The sequence below is a fragment of the Corythoichthys intestinalis genome, chromosome 10 (genome assembly GCF_030265065.1).
Source record: "Corythoichthys intestinalis isolate RoL2023-P3 chromosome 10, ASM3026506v1, whole genome shotgun sequence".
NCBI lineage: Eukaryota > Metazoa > Chordata > Actinopteri > Syngnathiformes > Syngnathidae > Corythoichthys > Corythoichthys intestinalis.
In genome coordinates this window covers 29547476-29569969 of record NC_080404.1, presented here as the reverse complement: position 1 = coordinate 29569969, position 22494 = coordinate 29547476, and the positions used below count along the sequence as shown (strand labels likewise).

Here is a 22494-nt window from a genome sequence, read left to right as displayed (position 1 = left end):
AACTGTTGGCAAATATTCCTATTCCTCCCACATTCCAGAAAAATCCCTGCAAACCAAAACGTGTCTGGTGGGAGGGAATTCCAGAGTTCAACAGGGTGGAGCTATGTTTGTGGGCGTGTGTGAGCGCGTGTTGCGAGGACTAAACTGTGAGGATGACTTCAGTGTGTGTTTTGACTGCAATTAATCTTAACGAGCAAGCAGAATCTGGCAGGAATGTCACATGTAAACACTACAGTAGTTTTGATGGGTAATTCATTATATACAGACCATACTTCATTCTGGCAGCACATTTGGCTTGTGATCAGCATGTCTGACTCCCACTCAAAAGTTTGAGAGGTCAAATCTCAGCACAGTGACCCTGTCCTGATGTGATTGTCTGTAAGTGAATTTCTCAAGCAATCTGTTCAAAAGGCAAGGCAAGGCAAATTTATTTATATAGCACAATTCAACACAAGGGAATTCAAAGTGCTTTACATCACATGAAGACCATAAAAATCACATTTAAATCAATACAACGTAAAAACCAAGACAAAAGATCGCATTTAATCACAGAATAAAAATAAATAAATAAAAATAAAGCAAAAACTACTACTAATAATAATCATTGAAATCAGCAATGGAGATAAGCACAAGAGGAATAGAAGGCAGGTAGATTGAAATATATAGACAGTTATGGATATGCAGTGCTAAACAAAAGCGTTTTTAGCCCTGATTTAAAGGAGCTAACAGTTTGAGCATACTTCAGACGTTCGGGTAACTTGTTCCAGAGGTGAGGAGCATAATAACTAAATGCTGCCTCACCCTGCTTGGTTCTTTTTCTTGGAACATGCAGAAGACCCGTTCCAGACGACCTTAGGGGTCTAGATGTCTCATAGGAATCTAACAAGTCAAGCATGTACAGTGCCTTGCAAAAGTATTCGGCCCCCTTGAATCTTGCAACCTTTCGCAACATTTCAGGCTTCAAACATAAAGATATGAAATTTATTTTTTTTGTCAAGAATCAACAACAAGTGGGACACAATCGTGAAGTGGAACAACATTTATTGGATAATTTAAACTTTTTTAACAAATAAAAAAATGAAAAGTGGGGCGTGCAATATTATTCGGCCCCTTTACTTTCAGTGCAGCAAACTCACTCCAGAAGTTCAGTGAGGATCTCTGAATGATCCAATGCTGTCCTAAATGACCGATGATGATAAATAGAATCCACCTGTGTGTAATCAAGTCTCCGTATAAATGCACCTGATCTGTGATAGTCTCAGGGTTCTGTTTAAAGTGCAGAGAGCATTATTTAAACCAAGGAACACACCAGGCAGGTCCGAGATACTGTTGTGGAGAAGTTTAAAACCGGATTTGGATACAAAAAGATTTCCCAAGCTTTAAACATCTCAAGGAGCACTGTGCAAGCCATTATATTGAAATGGAAGGAGCATCAGACCACTGCAAATCTACCAAGACCCGGCCGTCCTTCCAAACTTTCTTCTCAAACAAGGAGAAAACTGATCAGAGATGCAGCCAAGAGGCCCATGATCACTCTGGATGAACTGCAGAGATCTACAGCTGTGGTGGGAGAGTCTGTCCATAGGACAACAATCAGTCGTACACTGCACAAATCTGGCCTTTATGGAAGAGTGGCAAGAAGAAAGCCATTTCTCAAAGATATCCATAAAAAGTCTCATTTAAAGTTTGCCACAAGCCACCTGGGAGACGCACCAAACATGTGGAAGAAGGTGCTCTGGTCAGATGAAACCAAAATTGAACTTTTTGGCCACAATGCAAAACGATATGTTTGGCGTAAAAACAACACAGCTCATCACCCTGAACACACCATCCCCACTGTCAAACATGGTGGTGGCAGCATCATGGTTTGGGCCTGCTTTTCTTCAGCAGGGACAGGGAAGATGGTTAAAATTGACGGGAAGATGGATGCAGCCAAATACAGGAACATTCTGGAAGAAAACCTGTTGGTATCTGCACAAGACCTGAGACTGGGACGGAGATTTATCTTCCAACAGGACAATGATCCAAAACATAAAGCCAAATCTACAATGGAATGGTTCAAAAATAAACGTATCCAGGTGTTAGAATGGCCAAGTCAAAGTCCAGACCTGAATCCAATCGAGAATCTGTGGAAAGAGCTGAAGACTGCTGTTCACAAACACTCTCCATCCAACCTCACTGAGCTCGAGCTGTTTTGCAAGGAAGAATGGGCAAGAATGTCAGTCTTTCGATGTGCAAAACTGATAGAAACATACCCTGAAGGGGAAACGATATCGTCATCGCACACACCATATAACTGTTTGCATTAGTCTAACACATATATAGTCTAACACATACATATGGTACAGGTTTTCGTAGGCACCGTCTAACTGTTTGCATTAGGCTAACACACGTAATATAATTAATCAGGAAATGTGTATCATTTTCATATTTACGGTAGGACTACACTACTAATATAAAATAAATAGCACACCATAGTTTAATGAGAAGAAATAGAGATACACAATGCCGTCTTATCACAAGAGTGACGCACATACTCGGGGAATCTGCTCTCAGCAAACTCCAAGGACAAAGCGCTTTGTCCTAAAACAAGCACCACCAGCCCGGACAGCAAAGTTGATAGCGGGCGTCCCAATCCGCGCACGAACCTAAACCGCCCAAAACCGGCCACAGCGGGGGCGGCCCCAAAGCAACGCCCAGAAACGCCTTCGACGAGACCCGCGTCAGCAAAGACTTCAAAAAGACTGGACACTGAGATAAGACAGATTTTCTTCTGCTCGGAAACATGTAGCCTTGTTTTGGATCCAGAATTGTCCCTCCGTCGTCTGTTTTTGCCTTGTCTTTGACCATTGTCGACGAATAAATTGTCAACCTGTTTTCGGCGAGTGTTCTTCAAGCTTTTGAAACATGGAGTCAGTGCGCAAAGGGTTAACACAGGAACGCGCGGAGTTTAGCTTCCTCCTTAGCCTGGCTCCTCGGGGGAGTCAGCGACGGAGCACATTTCCGTTCTGTTGCCGGCCTCCCCGTGCAGTTTGGGCTGGGAGGACTAAATTCCTTCAGTTGGTGACCCGACGTGATGGTTTGACGACGTGATAGGCCCAGACGACGGAGGGGATGGACGAACGGCTGCGGAAGAGTCAACTGGAGCCCTTTTAGGTGCACCGCTAAAAGCCGAAAAGGTAAAAAGACGTTTTGTCATAATTTAAGGCGGGTGAAAGTTGGCTTGAAGCGACCTTCGACCATTTTGTGTTTTGTCTAACTGTGATTTGTGCATTCGGTTGAAGGAATAAGGGGAAACAAGTGTAGTGTAACATCAGTCTTCATTAGTCTTAGCACTAGAGGGGTAGATTCAGAAAGAGTGCAACATATACGCCATGCGTCGCGTAGTTTAGGCTGGGCGAAGGAAAAAAAAAAAAAAAAAAAAGAAAAAACAGGACAAGCTTAGGTTATTAGGAAGCGGTGTCCCCGGAGCCTCATTAAATTGCGAGAAACTTAACAACACAAAAGAGGTTGTGAGCCGCTGCCTGCGCCTGTCGCGCGCACTTGCGCGCGCACGTCTATGTGCGCTCGCAACCGCGCGACCCTCTCCATTCCTTTCCTACATACTAAAATACTATAATTATATCACAAATACTAAATAAAATGCTAAAATAAATATGTAAGAGGATCCTGCTAAAATAAAAAATAAAAGAACAATAATTTAGAAAATACTAAAAAAAAAAAAAAAAAAAAAAAAACACTCTAAGACTAAAAACTAAAAAACCATTAGCCAGTTACTGGCTACTCATTCCTAAATATTAAATAAAAGAACAATAATTTAGAAAATACTTAAACACCAATCTTCCGTGAACACCAGACCCCCACCCCTTTATCAACTTCACCCTCCCCACTCGCGCTTCCCAACCACAGGTTGGGACACAGCGTTTCCCTCCCGCTCAGGCTGGTTGGCTCCTAGACAACAGGTTGTTGTTTCCCGATTTGATGTGGTGGGACATACGTAATATATACATGCGCATGTATGCATATACATACAAAGATATGTGTATGGGATAGATATGGGCATGTATATTTGAGTATAGAGTAGATGCGACGACCCACTTTTTAAGTTAGATGAGGGGTCTGTTACGCGCAATATGTGTATGCATTTATATGTATATTTAGAGGTATACATATAAATTTGGATAGACATATACTTGTCCTGAAGGTTGTGGTGGTTTGGCTGGCGGGCAGCGTCAGGCCGGGCCAAAGCCACCGGGACTGGAACGTAGCGGTTCCGCACCTCAGGGCTGACGAGTCGGAGGTTTGAGAGCTGGGTTGTGGAGGCCCTAGGAAGTGGTCCCCCCTTAAAAAGAATAAAGGTATTAAGCCCGCTGTTGGAAGTGACGCCCAACAGCAAAGAGGGCCTCGCTGCTTGCGGTAAGCAGAACAATAAACATGGCCATGAACACATTCGCCCAGCGGAGATTTAGGTCAGGGACCCGTGACAAATGGCTATATGAATGCGCTAAGGAGGGCTGTGAGGGTACAGGGAAGAAATTAGACGAGTTGTTGTGTCGTGTAGTCTCTTGTTAAAGTAAGTGGACGTTTTGTTTTGCTTAGTGTTGTTCGAAATGAAGCCGAAAAAATAGGAAGCGCCCCTGTTAACGTTCTGGGAGACAGCCGTTGGCATGGCGCCTGGAGTTGGGCTATCTGATTAGAAAAGAACACTGTGTTCAAAATAAGGAGGGCGGGCCGTCGGTGGCCCCTATTTGCAACATGGGGTCCTCGACGGCATCCGCTGGGTTGTTTGCCAAAATTGATTATAAGGGGAGGCTAGAATTGAAGCTGGGAATTTTCCAGTCCTTGTTTAACATTTTAAGATAAAATTGAGAGCCAAAAAAGGGACAATATGTAAAAAATTCTAAAAAATCAGTAGATCTGATTAGAAAAGGAACACAGTGTTCAAAATGAGGTGCGCGGGCCGATGGGCGGGAGGCCCCTCTTGCTCTTGTTCAGGCCAAGCAGAGCAGGGAGGGCTGAAGTCCCTGGATGTTTGGTAAAGTCATAGATTAAAAAAAAAAAAAAAAAAAAAAAAAAAAAAAAAAAGCTTTTTCTAACAAGAAGATTTTTACTCACAAAAGAATGTAGAGAAACAAAAGAATATTAAAGTGATGCGTTCAACCACGAACTTACAATTATTAGAATAACAAACATGCAAACCGAACCAGCAAAGAACACCTTAAAATTAGTAACGGGGAATTGATATCATGGCTCGCTTCTAGTATGACGAATAGTTTGAAATGTAATTTTTAGGGGATTCAAGCATGATGAATATGGGGAAAGTGTCACTTTTGGATCACATGTTGATAGAATTGGCTGTCGTGAATTCAGCTGGGATCCAAAGAACAACAGGATAACTTTATTGATTTTAGTTTTGATATAAGAAGACAATTAAAATTGAACTAATTTTTGCTGTTATGAAAATAGAGTAGGAAATAAGTGGCCAACTTTGTCGAGACAGGCCATGACCAAAGTTAATTGACAAATTATCAAATAGGGGGCCACAATAAAACATGTAACAATGCAATATAAGAATTGTAAATATTTGAGCTAATTGACATTCATAACACCCCTTAAAGTAACTAGAACATCTTTGAAAAAAAAAAAAAAAAAAAAAGCAAATGGTTCTTTCATAACACTTATCACGATTCCAAATTTACATCGGAGATAACGTTCCCAGAATGAGATAAATAGTAAGTCTTATGAGTTTTTATTTTTATCTTAACTTGGATATTTTCTTTTCATTGTTGACACTTGAAGGAAATAATTTCATTTAGTATATTTTCTTTTCCTTTTGCACTTTCGTAAAACTGATTTTGGAGTTATTTTGTAGTTCCGTTTAATTTGGAGTCTATAGAAGCTAATTTAAGTTTGAGATGCCTTGCCTAAAGGGTTAAAGTTTAGGAAAGAGCAAAGTTTTAAAGTGGGTCATCTCAAGCTCAAGTCTCTGGTTGTTTTGGTAAAACAATAGATAAGACAGTCCTTCCCTAGCCACTATTGACTCCCGGAAGAATGCGGAGGGAGAATCTCCTATATGTGTTAATTTTGATATACGGGACAATGTAAAAGTGGATTTAGGTTTTTAAAAAGACTTGAAAATGCCAGATTTCACTAAAATATAATCTTTTGGGTCACCTGCGGATAGAATTGGGCTATCCTTGCAAAAAAGAAATCAAGAAATGAATAAAATAAAATAGAAAAGGGGAATAAGACATTTTCACCAATTTCATGATCTGGGATGAAAAGACAAGACCAATGTAGGTAAATTTTGTGCTTTGAAATTATAGGGGAAATTAGCAACCAATTTTTTAAGAGAAAGACCACAGTAGGAATCGAATTAACAAATTACATAAGAGGGGAGGAATTAAATTTGAGAACGTAAACAAACACGGGCATCGTGCCAAATGCAATTTATTATGCTGGGGAAGTTGCTTATGTTAAAAGTTAAGAATAATACTCGAACGATACAACGATAATGAGACAGAATCTAGAGATGAGTTAATTTAATTTCAGAATACCTTTCCAAGTCTACTGCCTATAAATACAATTTCCCCAGTATAAGACAATTTTTATGTTTTCATTTTGGATTTTTGTTCTTGATCTTTTGATGAATTACTCTCATGTGATATTTTTCCATTCCTTTGGACACCTTTATGGAACAGATTTTTATTTTTAAGGACTTGAATAATATTTAAAAAAAACAAACAAAAAAGGAGGAGTGGAGAAAGTGTTGTTTAGTTCCATGTCTGTGCTAACTGTATTTTTCATATTTTTTTAGAATTTTTTCTAAAAATTCTATTCATCTATTTCTATTCTTTTCCATTTTTTATAAAAAGTCAAACTGGTTGACTTGCATTTATTCTATTGATCCTATTCACTGGTTTGTTATTTTGCAATTATTTTCGGGGGACCTAATTGTTTCACAAAAGGGGAGAAAGATACATATTTTGAATGACATAAGGAACAAAGGAAAAGGCATCACTTGCCAAGACATAAATATTTTAATTATTGCTGAGTGGCTTTGTTTGGGATCTGAATTGGACATGAGGGGTTTGTAAACTGGAAATAATAAGACATATAAATGTTTTTGTGTTGATTGTTGCAATGGTAACCATTGAACAGTTTAAACGTGTAGTAGACAACCACACACCGTAGAAATGAATGTACAACTCCCATCCTTTGACAAAATGATTCCTTGTGACTAGGGTTGTTGACGATCAATATTATTAAGCTTATTGGTAAAAAAAAAAAAAAAAAAAAAAAAAAAAAAAAAAAAAAAGGAGTTAGAATCTCAAATGATGGCATTTAGACCACCATAGGGGATAGTTTTTGATTTGGTCTAGATAATTGGGGTATCACACAAGCTGATGTAACTTGGGAATGATAACATGTACTGGGTATTCATAATGCACTTTGAGTAGTAGCTATGAGTGATATAGCCATGCTTACAATTGCAATTGTGGGCATGGCTAGAGGGGGTTAAGTGGGCCAAGATAACACCAACATTATTACTGAAAGTTAATATGGATGCGGACAACTGTAAATTTTTATTGACCTGTACAGTCTGTTCAACTCTAAACATACAGTTCTTAGGCCCAACAAACAGTAAATTATTATAAACATAATACTATTCATAATCTCACTTAGCTTTAATAGCACGACATATTTTAGGAGCACGCAGAGGCCATTACAACGATCTAAAGTTTTCCCTGACCACATTGTTTCCCAAAAGATTTCAAGGTTTAAGGATAATAATCTGCCACATCACATGTTGGAGTTTTGAGACTGGTGCGGTTGGGACGTTTCAGGTGGTAAGGTTACAAATAGGCCCAGTTATGATAAGTAAGTATGACAAATTGTCTATTCTTAAGTTTATCCTTATTTCTGTTTATCGATCCCCTGAAACACCAGATGTGTATGTTGACAGGATGGGAGGACATTCGCCCTGAACGCTAGCAGGGCTGGGACTGGGTGTGACAAGCGGAGCCATCGCACCGGCACACGGACCACCGGTTGCGCGGGTGGGAGAAGGGATCGCCAATGGTTGGAGGATCAAAGGTTTGATTCCAGACCCCACCTATTCCCTCAGGGCTGTGACCGCGGTACCGCACGAGCCGTGAGCTGGTGGCTGTGTGAGAACAGGTGCTCACAAAATAATGGTTCATCGCCAAGGGACAGCCGTCACGACTGTCCCCACGGTTTTATACTCACCCCAGCTGACGATGCTGTGTTTCGTCGGGGTGAATGTTTTCCGGTCTTTTTGAATTTGAGAAAGTATTTAAATGTTAGAGAGATTACCGTGCCTCAGACGTCTCGACAAGCATTAGGAAAAAAAAACTAAAACATGTGAGTACGTGGCATATTTTAAGTACACCACATAGTCCCAGATGTATTTGATTAAGATTCTTTACTTTTATTATTTTATTTTCACTTTCTAATGATTAACTTTCCTGTAGGTACCGCATTATATTTTAGACACCTTAAGCTCATTGTTTGTGTTCTACACAAAGGCAAAGTCGTTCTATGCTTTAATTAGGGAGTGTTTTAAAATATGTTGGAGGCTCTGTATTCTTTGGAGTTGAACAGATTACAGCTACACTAGGATCCACTAGGGTGGGGGGCAACCATGACGGATCCGGACTGGGAGAAAATAAACAAATTCCCATACGACCCATGTCCTAGGAAGCGACAATTGATTATGGAAATAAATAGGTTTAGCGTCATGGTCCCTGTCGCTATAGTGCTCTCGTTTATTTGTTCTTTGTAATATTATTTTTCGCTAAAAGGTTTGGATTTTCTTTCCTTTTTCCCTTTTATTGATTTCACATGCGGATGTTGCTGTTAGAAATGTGGTGTGGAAAGGTGCCCCTGGCGTTGTTGGTAAGTGGTGGGAATACACATTGTTTATGTAGTGGGGTTTATTTTTTCCGTCACATTTTTTCGATCTTTTGCAGTCACATTTGGGTTTTGTAATTCCTCGACACATGTCATATCACTGGATTGTTTTACATCTCCACAATCACCATAGATTCATTTTCGTTCTTGGGATTTTTCTTCAAAGACTACTATTTTTTCGTTAGGTTCTAAATCATAGTACTCGGTAGATTTGTGCCATTTTTAAGTCCCAGTTTTATTCTTTAGCCTTTAGCCATATTTGTCATTTGGGGTGGAGAATATAACTTTTATTATTTTTATATACTTTTGATTAGGATATTTATTCATTTTTTGGTCAATGGGGCGGAATAAAGTTTTTCTTTAATTGGGGTGGAATAAAGTTTGCCTACAGGCGTCTGTGTCCATCATTTTCAACAACTGGTAAGGGGTGAAGACGTTTATTTCGAGTTTCGAGTTCATGGTGTCCAGGTTTTTCTGTATGGCAACATTCCGCTTTTGTACAGTACCGCTTTTTCACCATTCTCTAGTCAATGGGGGAATGTTTTTGCTGTGTTATGTTTTTAGATGTAGTAGTTTGCCAGTGCTGTTCTTTTTCTTCATTTAAAAGCTGTTCTGAGATGTTTGACACACTGTTGCATTCCTTTTTCTTCAGGGCTGCGCACAGTTCCCTCTTACTACAGGTGGTGGTTGACCCTAACGTTACGGAAGTGAAAAGAGGGGCACTTAAATTTTAATTTACTGGACCAAAATTTAACTCAGTACGGTTCTCACTTTTCCTGATTTAAAGGTTGTTATTCAATGGACCAAGTTTAGCTTAGTGTGTCTCTCATTTTTCTTAACTAAAGATTAACTTCATTTTTATTTTTAATTTAATTTAATTTAACTGAATGTATATCTCATTTTTCCTAGCGACAGGAATAACTTGATGGGTAGCCCGTCTATTTGATCATGAAAAATCGGTCTCAATGCACCTGTACAAAGAGGGCACTGTGAGCTGATGCCTATAGCCACGGGACCAAAGACAACCAAGGATTAACCCTTTGAGGCAGTATCATATTGTTTTAAAGAGTACTTAACAGGAGTCCTGAGGGGGACAAATTTCGCACATCCCTGTTTAAACTGTTCATCAATTGCTACATTTCTTCCACCACTTGACAAAGCTAAGTTCTAAGGCCACATCCATGTTTTTTCGATCCCCTGTCGGGGCTCGAGAGGGGGAATGAAGGGGAAACGATATCGTCATCGCACACACCATATAACTGTTTGCATTAGTCTAACACATATATAGTCTAACACATACATATGGTACAGGTTTTCGTAGGCACCGTCTAACTGTTTGCATTAGGCTAACACACGTAATATAATTAATCAGGAAATGTGTATCATTTTCATATTTACGGTAGGACTACACTACTAATATAAAATAAATAGCACACCATAGTTTAATGAGAAGAAATAGAGATACACAATGCCGTCTTATCACAAGAGTGACGCACATACTCGGGGAATCTGCTCTCAGCAAACTCCAAGGACAAAGCGCTTTGTCCTAAAACAAGCACCACCAGCCCGGACAGCAAAGTTGATAGCGGGCGTCCCAATCCGCGCACGAACCTAAACCGCCCAAAACCGGCCACAGCGGGGGCGGCCCCAAAGCAACGCCCAGAAACGCCTTCGACGAGACCCGCGTCAGCAAAGACTTCAAAAAGACTGGACACTGAGATAAGACAGATTTTCTTCTGCTCGGAAACATGTAGCCTTGTTTTGGATCCAGAATTGTCCCTCCGTCGTCTGTTTTTGCCTTGTCTTTGACCATTGTCGACGAATAAATTGTCAACCTGTTTTCGGCGAGTGTTCTTCAAGCTTTTGAAACATGGAGTCAGTGTGCAAAGGGTTAACACAGGAACGCGCGGAGTTTAGCTTCCTCCTTAGCCTGGCTCCTCGGGGGAGTCAGCGACGGAGCACATTTCCGTTCTGTTGCCGGCCTCCCCGTGCAGTTTGGGCTGGGAGGACTAAATTCCTTCAACCCCAAGCGACTTGCAGCTGTAATTGGAGCAAAAGGTGGCGCTACAAAGTATTAACGCAAGGGGGCCGAATAATATTGCACGCCCCACTTTTCAGTTTTTTATTTGTTAAAAAAGTTTAAATTATCCAATAAATTTTGTTCCACTTCACGATTGTGTCCCACTTGTTGTTGATTCTTGACAAAAAATTAAAATTTTATATCTTTATGTTTGAAGCCTGAAATGTGGCGAAAGGTTGCAAGGTTCAAGGGGGCCGAATACTTTTGCAAGGCACTGTATTTTGGTTCAAGGCCATTAAGTGTTTTGTAGACGAGCAGTAGTATTTTATAGTCTATCCTTTGACTCACTGGAAGCCAGTGTAGCGATTTCAAAACCGGTGTAATGTGGTCCAGCTTCCTTGTATTTGTGAGGACTCTGGCTGCAGCATTCTGTACTAGCTGCAGCTTCCTGACTGATTTTTTATCAAGACCTGTAAATATACCGTTGCAGTAGTCCAATCTGCTGAAAATGAATGCATGCATAAGTTTTTCCATGTCTTGTTGAGTCAGAAGCCCCTTAATTCTGGTTATATTTTTTAGGTGGTAATAAGCGGATTTAGTGACGGACTTTAGATGGCTATCAAATTTTAGGTCTGAGTCAATAATTACACCAAGGTTTCTGACTTGATTTGTAGCTGTAAGTGACATTGTGCTATGTTGGCTGCTTATCTTTGACCTTTCCTTTTTTGGCCCAAAAATGATCACCTCTGTCTTCTCCACATTTAACTGGAGAAAATTCTGGCACATCCATTCATTGATTTGATGAATGCATTTACTCAGGGAGACTAAGGGACTATAATCATGTGGGGACACAGAAATGTACAGTTGTGTGTCATCTGCATAGGCGTGATAGGAGATGTCATACTGTTCCATTATCTGAGCTAACGGAAGCATATAGATGTTAAATAAGAGTGGTCCAAGAATTGACCCTTGAGGGACTCCACACGTGAATTTGGTTCGTTCTGACTGATAGTTTCCAATTGACACAAAGAAATCCCTATCATGTAAATAGGATGTGAACCACTGAAGAATAGTGTCAGTAAGCCCTACCCACTGTTCCAATCTGCTGAGTAGTATGTTGTGATCAACCTTGTCAAATGCGGCGCTGAGATCCAATAGTAGCAGAACAGATGATTTGCCTGCATCGGTATTCCGACGAATATCATTTAGGACTTTGATAAGCACGGTCTCGGTGCTGTGTTGTGGCCGAAATCCAGACTGAAATGAGTTAAAAAGATTGTTTTGCATCATAAAAGTCTGGATCTGTTCAAACACAACCCTTTCGATAATATTCCCCAGGAATGTCAGATTTGATATTGGCCTGTAATTACTAATGTTTGAGGCATCCAGATTAGGTTTTTTTAGGAGAGGTTTTATTACTGCAGTTTTTAAAGTCTGAGGAAACTCTCCTGTTTGGAGGGAAGTATTTATAATCTGAAGTATGTCTGGGGCTATGCAATGAAAAACAGTTTTGAAAAAGTTTGAAGGAAGGATGTCAAGGCAGCATGTTGTGGGCTTTAATTTCGACACAATTTCTGTTAAAGTGGCATAGTCCAAGAGGCTAAACTGTCTAAGATTGACGTGGGGGACATTTTGGGAGGCATTTAGTGTAAGATTTGTTAATCCGGAGTTGCACACAGTCTGTCTAATCTTTAGTACTTTGTGTGTAAAGAATGCTGCGAAATTATTACAGGACACCTCAGATGCCAATTCCTGAGGTATTGATGCTTGTGGGTTTCAGTTTGTCAACAACAGAAAATAGTGTGCGAGTATTGTTGGTGTTTCTACTAATGATCTCTGAAAAATATGATTGTCTAGCATTTTTCAGTTCCTGGTTGTATTTGCGAAGACTCTCTTTGTAGATATCATAAAAAGCTAGGAGTTTGTTTTTTCGCCATCTGCGTTCTGCTCGTCTACAAACTTGCTTTTGTTTTATAGCTAGTATGGCATTTTTCCAGGGTGACCTCTTCTTTCTTGACAAAGTTTTTGTCTTAATCGGGGCAATAGTGTCCATTACAGTCATCACACTGGAACTGAAACTATTTACAAGTTCTTCCACTGGAGCTACTGTAGGGGTTAATGATGAGGCATAGGCCTGTGTGAATAACGCACATGTGTTATCACTTATGTAATGCTTCCTAATCACCTCTGTTTCCCTTTTCAGAGGATGGACAGGGGTGGTCATTTTAAACACAATGCAGTAGTGATCAGACAGAGCAACATCATTCACTGTGACCTCAGAGATGTTAAGACCTTTGGATATTATTAAGTCCAGTATGTGCCCTCTGTTATGTGTTGGAACTGTGACATGCTGAGATAAACCAAATGTATCCAAAATATTTAAAAGCTCTCTAGCACATCCTTCTTCAGGATTATCAACATGAATGTTAAAGTCACCCACTAAAACAACACAATCAAAGTCCATGCAGACGGAAGACAGTATTTTGGTAAACTCATCAAAAAACATTGTGTTATACTTCGGTGGTCTGTAAATTGTTACCAAGGCAGCTCTGCAAGGGCTTTTTAGCTGAATGACAATATACTCAAAGGAATCAAACTGACCACATGAAATATTCGTGCATTGAAAACTGTCCCTGATTAGACTGGCAACCCCACCTCCTTTCTTATGGGTTCTTGGCGCACTAAAGAAATTGAAGTTTGTGGGGGTTGCCTCAATTAGAACTGTCGAACTCTTATCTTGATCTAACCAAGTTTCTGTTAGGAACAACATGTCAAGGTTATGTTTGCTGATAAAATCATTAATTAAGAAAGATTTGCCAGCTAAAGATCTAATATTTAGCAGAGCCATGCCATGCCAAAATGCCATGTTTTGTCTTTTGGAGGATCTTGAAACTGTGGGTCTCCATAGCTAACGTAATAACAAGCACCGATTTATAGTTGTAATCTAAATCATGTTTGATCAAAAGTTTTTCCCAACCGTTTATTCATTTTATTGTGTTTTTCTTGACTGCACTGCTTTCCATTGGTGTATGTGGATGCTAAATTTTACTTGTCCAAACAGATTTTAACCTCTATTTAATTCTAATTAAATATAATCTGCCCAGAACCTTCAGAATCAGTCATACAGGCCCATTTGCAATGGAATTGTTTCTTTTACCAATCAGATTTCAAATTCCTTATCCAAAAGCCAACTACCTAACCCACAATAACATTTTTTTCTAACCTCTGATCGGTCCGTCAGTGGAAACCAAGTTTAATGGGAAAAGTGCCTCTTTAAGAATCTGCATTTTAATGCATTTAATATTCAGCATCTCAGGTATCATGTGTTCTACTGATCCTAAACTGCTCGTGTGATGCCACACCACTTTTGTATAGGTGGTTTGTTTTATCACAACCTAATAAATGAGGACAAGATGGCACAGAGGCTGAGGGTCATTGGTTTTCGAGTTCCACTACTATTTCTCATGTGAGTTGTAGAAAATCATTTTATTATCGTAAACTTTCTCTCAATGTGAACCGTAGAACCAAAAAAAAAAAAATTCATGTAAACAAACACATTGATGTGCCGATCATTGGTGGAGATAGTCCAGCAAGGTGAGTCTGCTCTTAAGAGTTGCTTCTCAAAGGTCAAATGCTGCCATGTTCTGGATGAGTTAGGGTCACAGAGGGCTGTGCTGTCACTACGTGTCTCTCCTTGTTCCTATAAGCATGCATTCATCCACAACCATATGAGTGATTGTCAAGATCATGAAGTACTGCTTAAAGCAGCCAGTGCTTTAACTGAACTTGGATAATTGCTTGATGCACCCCTGATGACCTATGATGCCACGACCCTTTCCATTGTAAACAAGTGGGGAAAAGGCATTGTGAACTCTATGAGTCTAATGGTTCAAACACAGATGAAGATGGATGGATGACAGCCTATAATTACTGTATTCTTGATCCACCCACCTCTTGGCACCGTGGCAATCCAGGATAAGAACGTAGTGAGGATCGTGCAGTGCAGAGGCCTTCCTCTTTGTTTAACAAGAAGTACACCTGCTGTAGAGTGACGTAGCCTCAATCCACACCGATTGTGGCGGACCGTGAATTAGCACTCCCTCCAGTTCACCCACTGATTGTAAAAGAACAAGAAACAACATGCACTTCAGCACTCATTCTGTTAAAGAGTTAAAGATGTGTTACCTTTGCACTAGATGGGTATGACGGATGTGCAGTCACAGTCCGTACTACTGACCTCCCAGTCAGATGTGTTCCTCGCTGTTTGCAGTGTGGGCATCGACTCCCTGGGCGTAGCTCTGAAATTTTTCACTCAGACCCAATGGACAGCAGTCTCAAAGATGAGCTGCCAAACAACTAAATGCATAGCATTCGCAATAGCATACCTTGAAAGTACAACATGCATCCCATCTAAGATTTTCGACGGGTGCATCAGGTGCTCCTGCCAAGCATTCATCCAAAGAACAAGCTACTGTACATTTGAGTAAACAAATCCATTCAACCCTCTTCATAACACAACCCCCTTAAGACGGGAAAAAAATGTGGGAAAACATCCCCCATTTGCTCTAGCTTCTCGTAATGATGCTTCCTCAGCCTTTGCCCTCAGTTTACCTAGCAGTCTTGGAAGAAGTGCTCTGAAGCTGGAGCGCCAAATGGTAGCTGGCTATGACAAGTGATGAAGAATCCCTGGATGGGAGACTTCACGCAAATTCAGTAGCCCTGAAAACCTCCAACTAACAAGAGCAATGTGTAAATGAATACAATTCATTATCATCGCATTTCCTTGAAAATAGGGCTCACATTTTTGCTATGCATGAAAAAAGATCCTGTGCAGGAGTGTGTTTGCCCTTCTGTTTACTTTACATGCTGCCATGTGGCCATTGGTGCCCATGATGGTTTAAGCAGGCACAGGGACAACAGCGGAGGGGGATGTGAATGTCATAAATAGGTGTCAAAAAACAGGAGTAACCATTTGTTTTACCCTCCCACATCATTGAAGTCACAGGAAGAAAATCTATAGTGACATTGAGCTAGATAACATATTTGATTTACGCTTATCTTGTGTTTATAAATGTGTCATAAAACAAATACTGGACATAATCGATGAATGTTGTCACTTTCTCTGTTCCATCAGTGAGAAATACTTAATGAATGCCTATTCACAATTGTTTATTCAATAAAGGGGGCAAACAAAGCTGGACCAAAGTCCATCCTGACAATTCAAGTGCACAAATGACCAAGTGAAAGCAGCGGCAGACCATGTCAGCAGGGAGGCACTTTCTGTCGAATGAAAAAGCTTTATCAGACCTTTACTTGAAAGATTTGCAAGGTATTTATTTTCTGTTATCACATTTTGTAGATGAAATATGACTTCAGGATGATTGCCAAATGGTGAGTGAAGTAAAATAGCTTCTGTAGCTTTTTCCAATCTGTCTGTTTGTGTGTTCACATGTATTTTTCTTATGTGACTTTCTTTTCCACCGCTGACTGTAGATAAGAATGCACCACATCAACGGTACCCAACCATGCGTAGAATGACAGTATGCCATTCAGGTATAAGGTAATCTGGTGCTTTTTTTCATTGTATACCATGTCTTCCTTTTTCTTCTTTCTTAATATAGTTATTACATGGCTAAACTTAAGTATATACATTGTATTGGAATATCACCACTAAAAAGCCAAAAATGTCTGAATCCTCATTCATTCATTCATTCATTCATTTTCCATGCCGCTTATTCCTCACGAGGGTCGCGGAGGTGCTGGAGCCTATCCCAGCTAACTACGGGCAGTAGGCAGGGGACACCCTGAACTGGCTGCCAGCCAATCGCAGGGCACATGGAGACACACAACCATTCACGCACACACTCATACCTACGGACAATTTAGAGTGTTCAATCAGCCTACCATGCATGTTTTTGGGATGTGGGAGGAAACCGGAGTTCCCGGAGGAAACCCACGCAGGCACGGGGAGAACATGCAAACTCCACACAGGAAGGCCGAAGCCCGGGATTGAACCCTTGATCTCAGAGCTGTGAGGCAGACGTGCTAACCACTCAGCCACCGTGCCGCCCTGAATCCTCATATCAATTATAAAATATTGCTAAATAAGTCATGTGTTTTATTGAAAGACCTATTACGTCAGCTACCTTTGAAAATAAGTGTGCTTGCTTAGGTATGCGGTAGTACAAAACAAAAATTGCTTAACTTGTGAAAATGTTTAAAATAAATTGATTTTTTTAAAAAGTCCTAGGTATGCAAAATATCATAATCCTTTGCTTCTTGGTATTACAAATACTGTAGCCACAACATTGGGTCATGTTGGAATATAGTAGGAGAATGTGAGCGCCTGCAGTTTAGGGTTACAAAAACACATGTCCTTATCAGATACAAGTCTTGAAAGTGTTAATGGGATAAGTGTGGGTGATCAAAACTCTTATATAAACGTAGGTGAAATAAAATGTGGGATGTACCCATTTACAGGTGAAATTGTGGGTATCATTTAAGAGCAACTGTTGAAACAAACATCCCTCAGTAGTGCGATAAAAAGTTACCGGTAGTCTTTTACAACATGATTATTACAGCTGTAATTTGAATACCAACTGTTCCATTACTGTATGTATATTTAATTATTGCACTATTGAACTTTCAAACCTTTTGTTAATGTAGTACTCTATTTGTTAACGTGCATTGTGGAAGGTGGAGAAGTTGGGGATGGTGCAAATCCACCGCAAGGACCTTTTCCTCCAAACATGCACTGAAGCCCATGTTACCCGCCCTCTGTGTGGTGCTTTTCTTTTTGTATGGCTTGGTCAACAAACTCCGCTCTTTTGTGGCTGGCATCTTCCTCCCCCAGTACCACTACCCTTACGTGGTGGCCCTCTGCTTTGGCCAGGTTGGTGCCTGAACTTATCTGAAAAACTCTGTGCATGACAATGATGACGAATGAGTGTCTTTTTGCTGTGCTGTGTGAGCTGTACACGCGGAGCCCTTTGGTACAGGTTGAACTAAATCCTTCAAGGTCTTTGCATGCCAGTCAATGGCCGACTAAAGTTTGTTGCAAATGACTGAACTTGGTGAAGGACAATCACAGGAGTGAACTTTGACTGGTGTAGAGGTTACTGTGTAAGGAATGTAGGCAAACAAACTACAGCATGTGGTTTTCAGTGGAACCTCTTTCAATGTTGAACTGTTAACAAGCATGAGGAATAATGCTTGTTTCACATTAGGAATTTATCATATTGATGTGTAATACGTTTAACAGGATATATCGGGGATTTTTTCCCCCTAATAAATACCAACAGTTTTTTACCTTTAAAGTGAAAAATTAGAAAACCGTGTACAGTGTTAAACTGAGATATGTGTAACTAAACATATGAGTATTATGAGATACAAACTCTAATATGGCCGATTTTTTTTTCACTTGGAGTTGATAAACAAATGCCATATGGTGGTAGTGAATATAACTCACTTTACAATATGCCTCACCTTGGCACATAGTTGAATGTTCTTTATAAAAAAAAAAATTAAAAAAAACATTAGGTTTTGCAATATCACTCTCAGTTGAAGTTTACATTTACGCTAAACGTGAAAAAAAATTTAATTACAAATTGGGTATTTACAGTAAAACAACCAAACATCGAGTCTTTTGCTATCACATAATGGATAATACCACTTAGGAATTTTCAGCCTATTTCTAAAAATGCAACTTCAAGTGAGCTGTTTTTCATTTTCTTGTTGATTGTGATGTCAAATTTGGCTATTTAACACAATCCGACAGCTGGGTGGGGGTCAATATCTGACAATTTAAAAAGATGCTTTAAACATGCTCATGTTGAGAGCGTAAGTTTGCATAAGGACGGTAGGGACATAAGCATAACACTAGCAACTTTTCAGAATGCTCAAATTGTACCTACCAACTTTTAAGCAACCTTATCTGCATTACATACAGTATATAATGAGTTCTTTTATCTAGACCATTTAGATTGTTTTCCCATATGTTGTAAGGATAGAATAGCCCCTACTACTATTAAGTGAATTATTTTTATTATGTTCAGACTTATATTTATCCCTTTTCACTTGCTGAATGTGCCGGTCCATTTTTTCCCCCTCATATGCACGTTTGATTGGCTGATGACTTGCATATACTTTAAAATGTATTTATTTATTTATTTGGAACTTTATTTATTTTAAAATATTTTTATTAGCAGCTTATGCAGACATTTTTGATGATGACTTAATTGACTTAATGTATTTCTTGTTGCTGTTTGTTCTTCTCTTCTGTCTCTCTTCTATTTTCTGTTCTTACCCTCATAATCCCCTCCTGCTCGCTGCTTTCTCCCAAAAAACAAAACACAATGAATAATCACAATGGGAGTATATCATACTCACGTGTGATACATTAAAACTGTTCAGACCAATAGGACACTCAGAATCCCATTATCTGTGTCAAGCAGCTGAACAGGACAGGTTAAAAAAAAAGAAAAGAAAACAACGGTTTGAATCGAATGTTGTATCACCTGAACCAATACACATGAACGTTAGTATAAGTCAATACAGATTTATTTTTGCATTGATCGATCATTTAGCCTATTAACATTAATAATACATTTTATTTGAAGGCGCCTTTCTGGCATTCAAGTTCGCTGTACAATCATTTATAAAACAATTAGACAATGGTGTGTAGGTGGAAGTGGGCAATCCGGGTAATATTATTGATGTGTGAATGAAAAGAGTGTACTGTCCAGGATGACACAAGGAGGAAAATAGGCATGAAGGCAGGTGCCAGTCGGGTGAGATGCTAAGATGAGGGGTTGATTTGAGGTCATGGTGGATGTTCTTGACTTCATCGGTGAAGAATCTCATGATGGAGTTGCAAAAAGAAGGCTGTGTAGCAGTGAGAGGTGAGTGAGTCTTGGGGTTGGGTGATATTGCTGAGGAGACTGAAGAGAGTTTTGGGGTTACCTTGACTGGCGGTGATTACGGTAGTCTGGAGTAGTGGAGGGTTTTGGCCATCCTTATAAGCTGCTATATGGTTGCTGTACATTTCTTTGTGAACGGTGAGTCCTGTTTTCCTGAAGAGTTGTTCCAACTGACGACCTTCAGCTTTCATGAGCCGGAGAGCGGGGGTGAACCAAGGGACAGAGATGCGGAAGGAGACGGATCGGGTTTTTAACGGGCGAGGGTATTGAGAATATTGAGAAGTCCTTTATTATAGCGTGAAGCCAGATCATTAGGGGTGGATCGATTTTGGAAGTCGGGAAGACAGGAGGCGTGAATGCTGGAGGTGAGGGTTGCCGGGGTGATATTCTTTATATTCTGGAATGAGAGGTGTTTTTTTTTTTTTTTTTACGCATGGATAGGGTGAGACTGACTGTGAATTATATAAGAAAATGGTCAGTAATGGGGAGTTGATTGGCTGTGAGATCCAAAGGGGTGACACCTGAGCAGCAGATTAAATCAAGAATGTGTCCCTTCGAGTGAGTGGGGAACGTGACATATTGTTGACAACCAAAACTTTTATAAACAGGAAATTAAGTTTTTGGTGAGAGGCAGGTTAATGTTGTCCAAGTGGATATTGATTTGATTTATATTATGCTTGCTGAGATAAATAATAAATGGGATAGGAAAGAAACATTAATTTAAAAATTCATTATTCTGTTTTGGAGGGCGGTAAACAGTGGCAATAATGGTGGGAGTGGGACCAGACAGCTCAGATACAATGCACTCAAATGAGCTTGAAGTTGGCACTTGGACCGGCGAGACTTTCCAGCTCTATTAATTCGTTAGGTTCATATTCGTGAGAAATGTAGCCCTGACCCCAGTTTAATAATCTGTTTGCTGTTATTAATGTCCCGTCCCCAGCAAAAAGTGTACATGCAGATTATGCTGTGTTATCGTCCCTACCAATGTTGAGAACAAGCCTATGCCCATGAGTTCATGTTAAAGCCCAAAAAAGAAATTAGAGGTACAGTGAGTTTTGTTAGATGCACAAATTAGCACTGGCGTCTGCTGAACAGCACATAGGCCCTCTTGATTGTGAAGCTGTCAACGTAGTGGAGGTATTTTTGTTTTGCTGTCGGACTATGTGCCACTTACATGGATCTGAACACTACTCGGAGGTGTCGAGAGTGTGATGTTCTGCCTTATTGAGTAAAAATATTTTGTTTTTACATTAGGTTGTTATTTTTCTTCCAAAAGCTAGAATCTGCTTAATCGGTTGAATTAATTTGGCCCAGAAGCTGCTGAAACGTGCAAAATGCTTGCAATTTGTGTTGTGTCATTACTGAGGCATCAGTTCTAAAGTAAAGTTTAACAATGACCTTGTAATTCACATCATACTCCCCATGAGATTATTACTGTTAGAAGTTCAGACGTCATTACTCAACTCACCATCTGCCAGCTTCCCATTTATGGTGTAGCTGACGCCTGCCTCAGTGCTCCATTAAACACGCCATCTGTGAGTATCGATTGGGCTTCTTTAATTAAGGAACCAAAAAAGGAAAAGCTCTTTACAGGGATAACTTTTACATTTCAATATTGTATAGGATTGTGCGGAATTGCGGAAGAACCTTTTGATTTTGTTTTCCAGGTACTGCTGTCTCTTTTCTTCCTCAATCTCTTCCACATCCTTGGACTGGCGCCACTGAGGCCATACAATCGACCACTGGCAGAGCGTGTCCTGGTACCGGCCATTTGCAGCAGTGTCCATGCTGTACTGACCATGTGGGCTGAGGCCAGCGGTTCGTACGCAGGCCTCTCTCCACTTTCCTTGCCACTGCTGCCCGTCATCACAGTGGGCCTAAGCTTTGTGCTGAAAGTGACAGCATTACCCTCTGCCCACTCCTTTGTCCTTCTGTCGATTCTGACGGGGTCGTCTCTGGTCTTCACAGGTAAAACTAGTTTTTCGAGCTGGTGGCGTTTTGATTAACATGTAAGGACAGCAGTAAGTTTCCAAGGTTGCAAGGAAGCTGAAACATAACCATGTTAATACTCAAGAACAAATTGATGCCAAATTATATTTATGGGCAAATAAACATGATATATAACATTTATTATTTAAGTGGGCAATTAATTATAAAGAAAATATTTTGGAAAAGTACTATGTATTGCTTAATTACACTAATACAGTGGGGCAAATAACTATTTAGTCAACCACCAATTTTGCAAGTTCTCCAACTTGAAAAGATTAGAGAGGCCTGAAATTGTCAACATGGGTAAACCTCAACCATGAGTGACAGAATGTGGGAAAAAAACAGAAAATCACTTTGTTTGATTCTTAAAGAATTTATTTCCAAATTAGAGTGGAAAATAAGTATTTTGTCACCTACAAACAAGCAAGATTTCTGGCTGTCAAAGAGGTCTAACTTCTTTTAACGAGGTCTAACGAGGCTCCACTCGTTACCTGAATTAATGGCACCTGTTTTAACTCATTATCGGTATTTGGGGCTGTTTTTCTGCAAAGGGACCAGGACGACTGATCTGTGTAAAGGAAAGAATGAATGGGGCCATGTATCGAGAGATTTTGAGTGAAAATCTTCCAT

General features: G+C 40.0%; 1 protein-coding gene across 4 annotated transcripts in view; it reads left to right on the top strand.

Annotated features, from left to right (window-relative positions):
• The first annotated feature begins 14789 nt into the window (after positions 1 to 14789).
• si:ch211-248a14.8 (uncharacterized) overlaps positions 14790 to 22494 on the top strand; it is an 11153-nt gene continuing 3448 nt past the window's right edge. Inside the window, exons 1-4 of one of the 4 annotated variants that reach the window (XM_057848635.1) lie at positions 14790 to 16283; positions 16448 to 16514; positions 17651 to 17846; positions 21543 to 21843. In XM_057848635.1, the coding sequence (XP_057704618.1) occupies positions 16214 to 16283; positions 16448 to 16514; positions 17651 to 17846; positions 21543 to 21843 (634 nt within the window). In that variant the 5' untranslated portion in view covers positions 14790 to 16213. Of the gene's footprint in view, positions 16346 to 16447; positions 16515 to 17650; positions 17847 to 21542; positions 21844 to 22494 lie in introns of all 4 variants that reach the window. The other 3 variants (XM_057848637.1, XM_057848636.1, XM_057848638.1) reach the window with 3 other exon arrangements.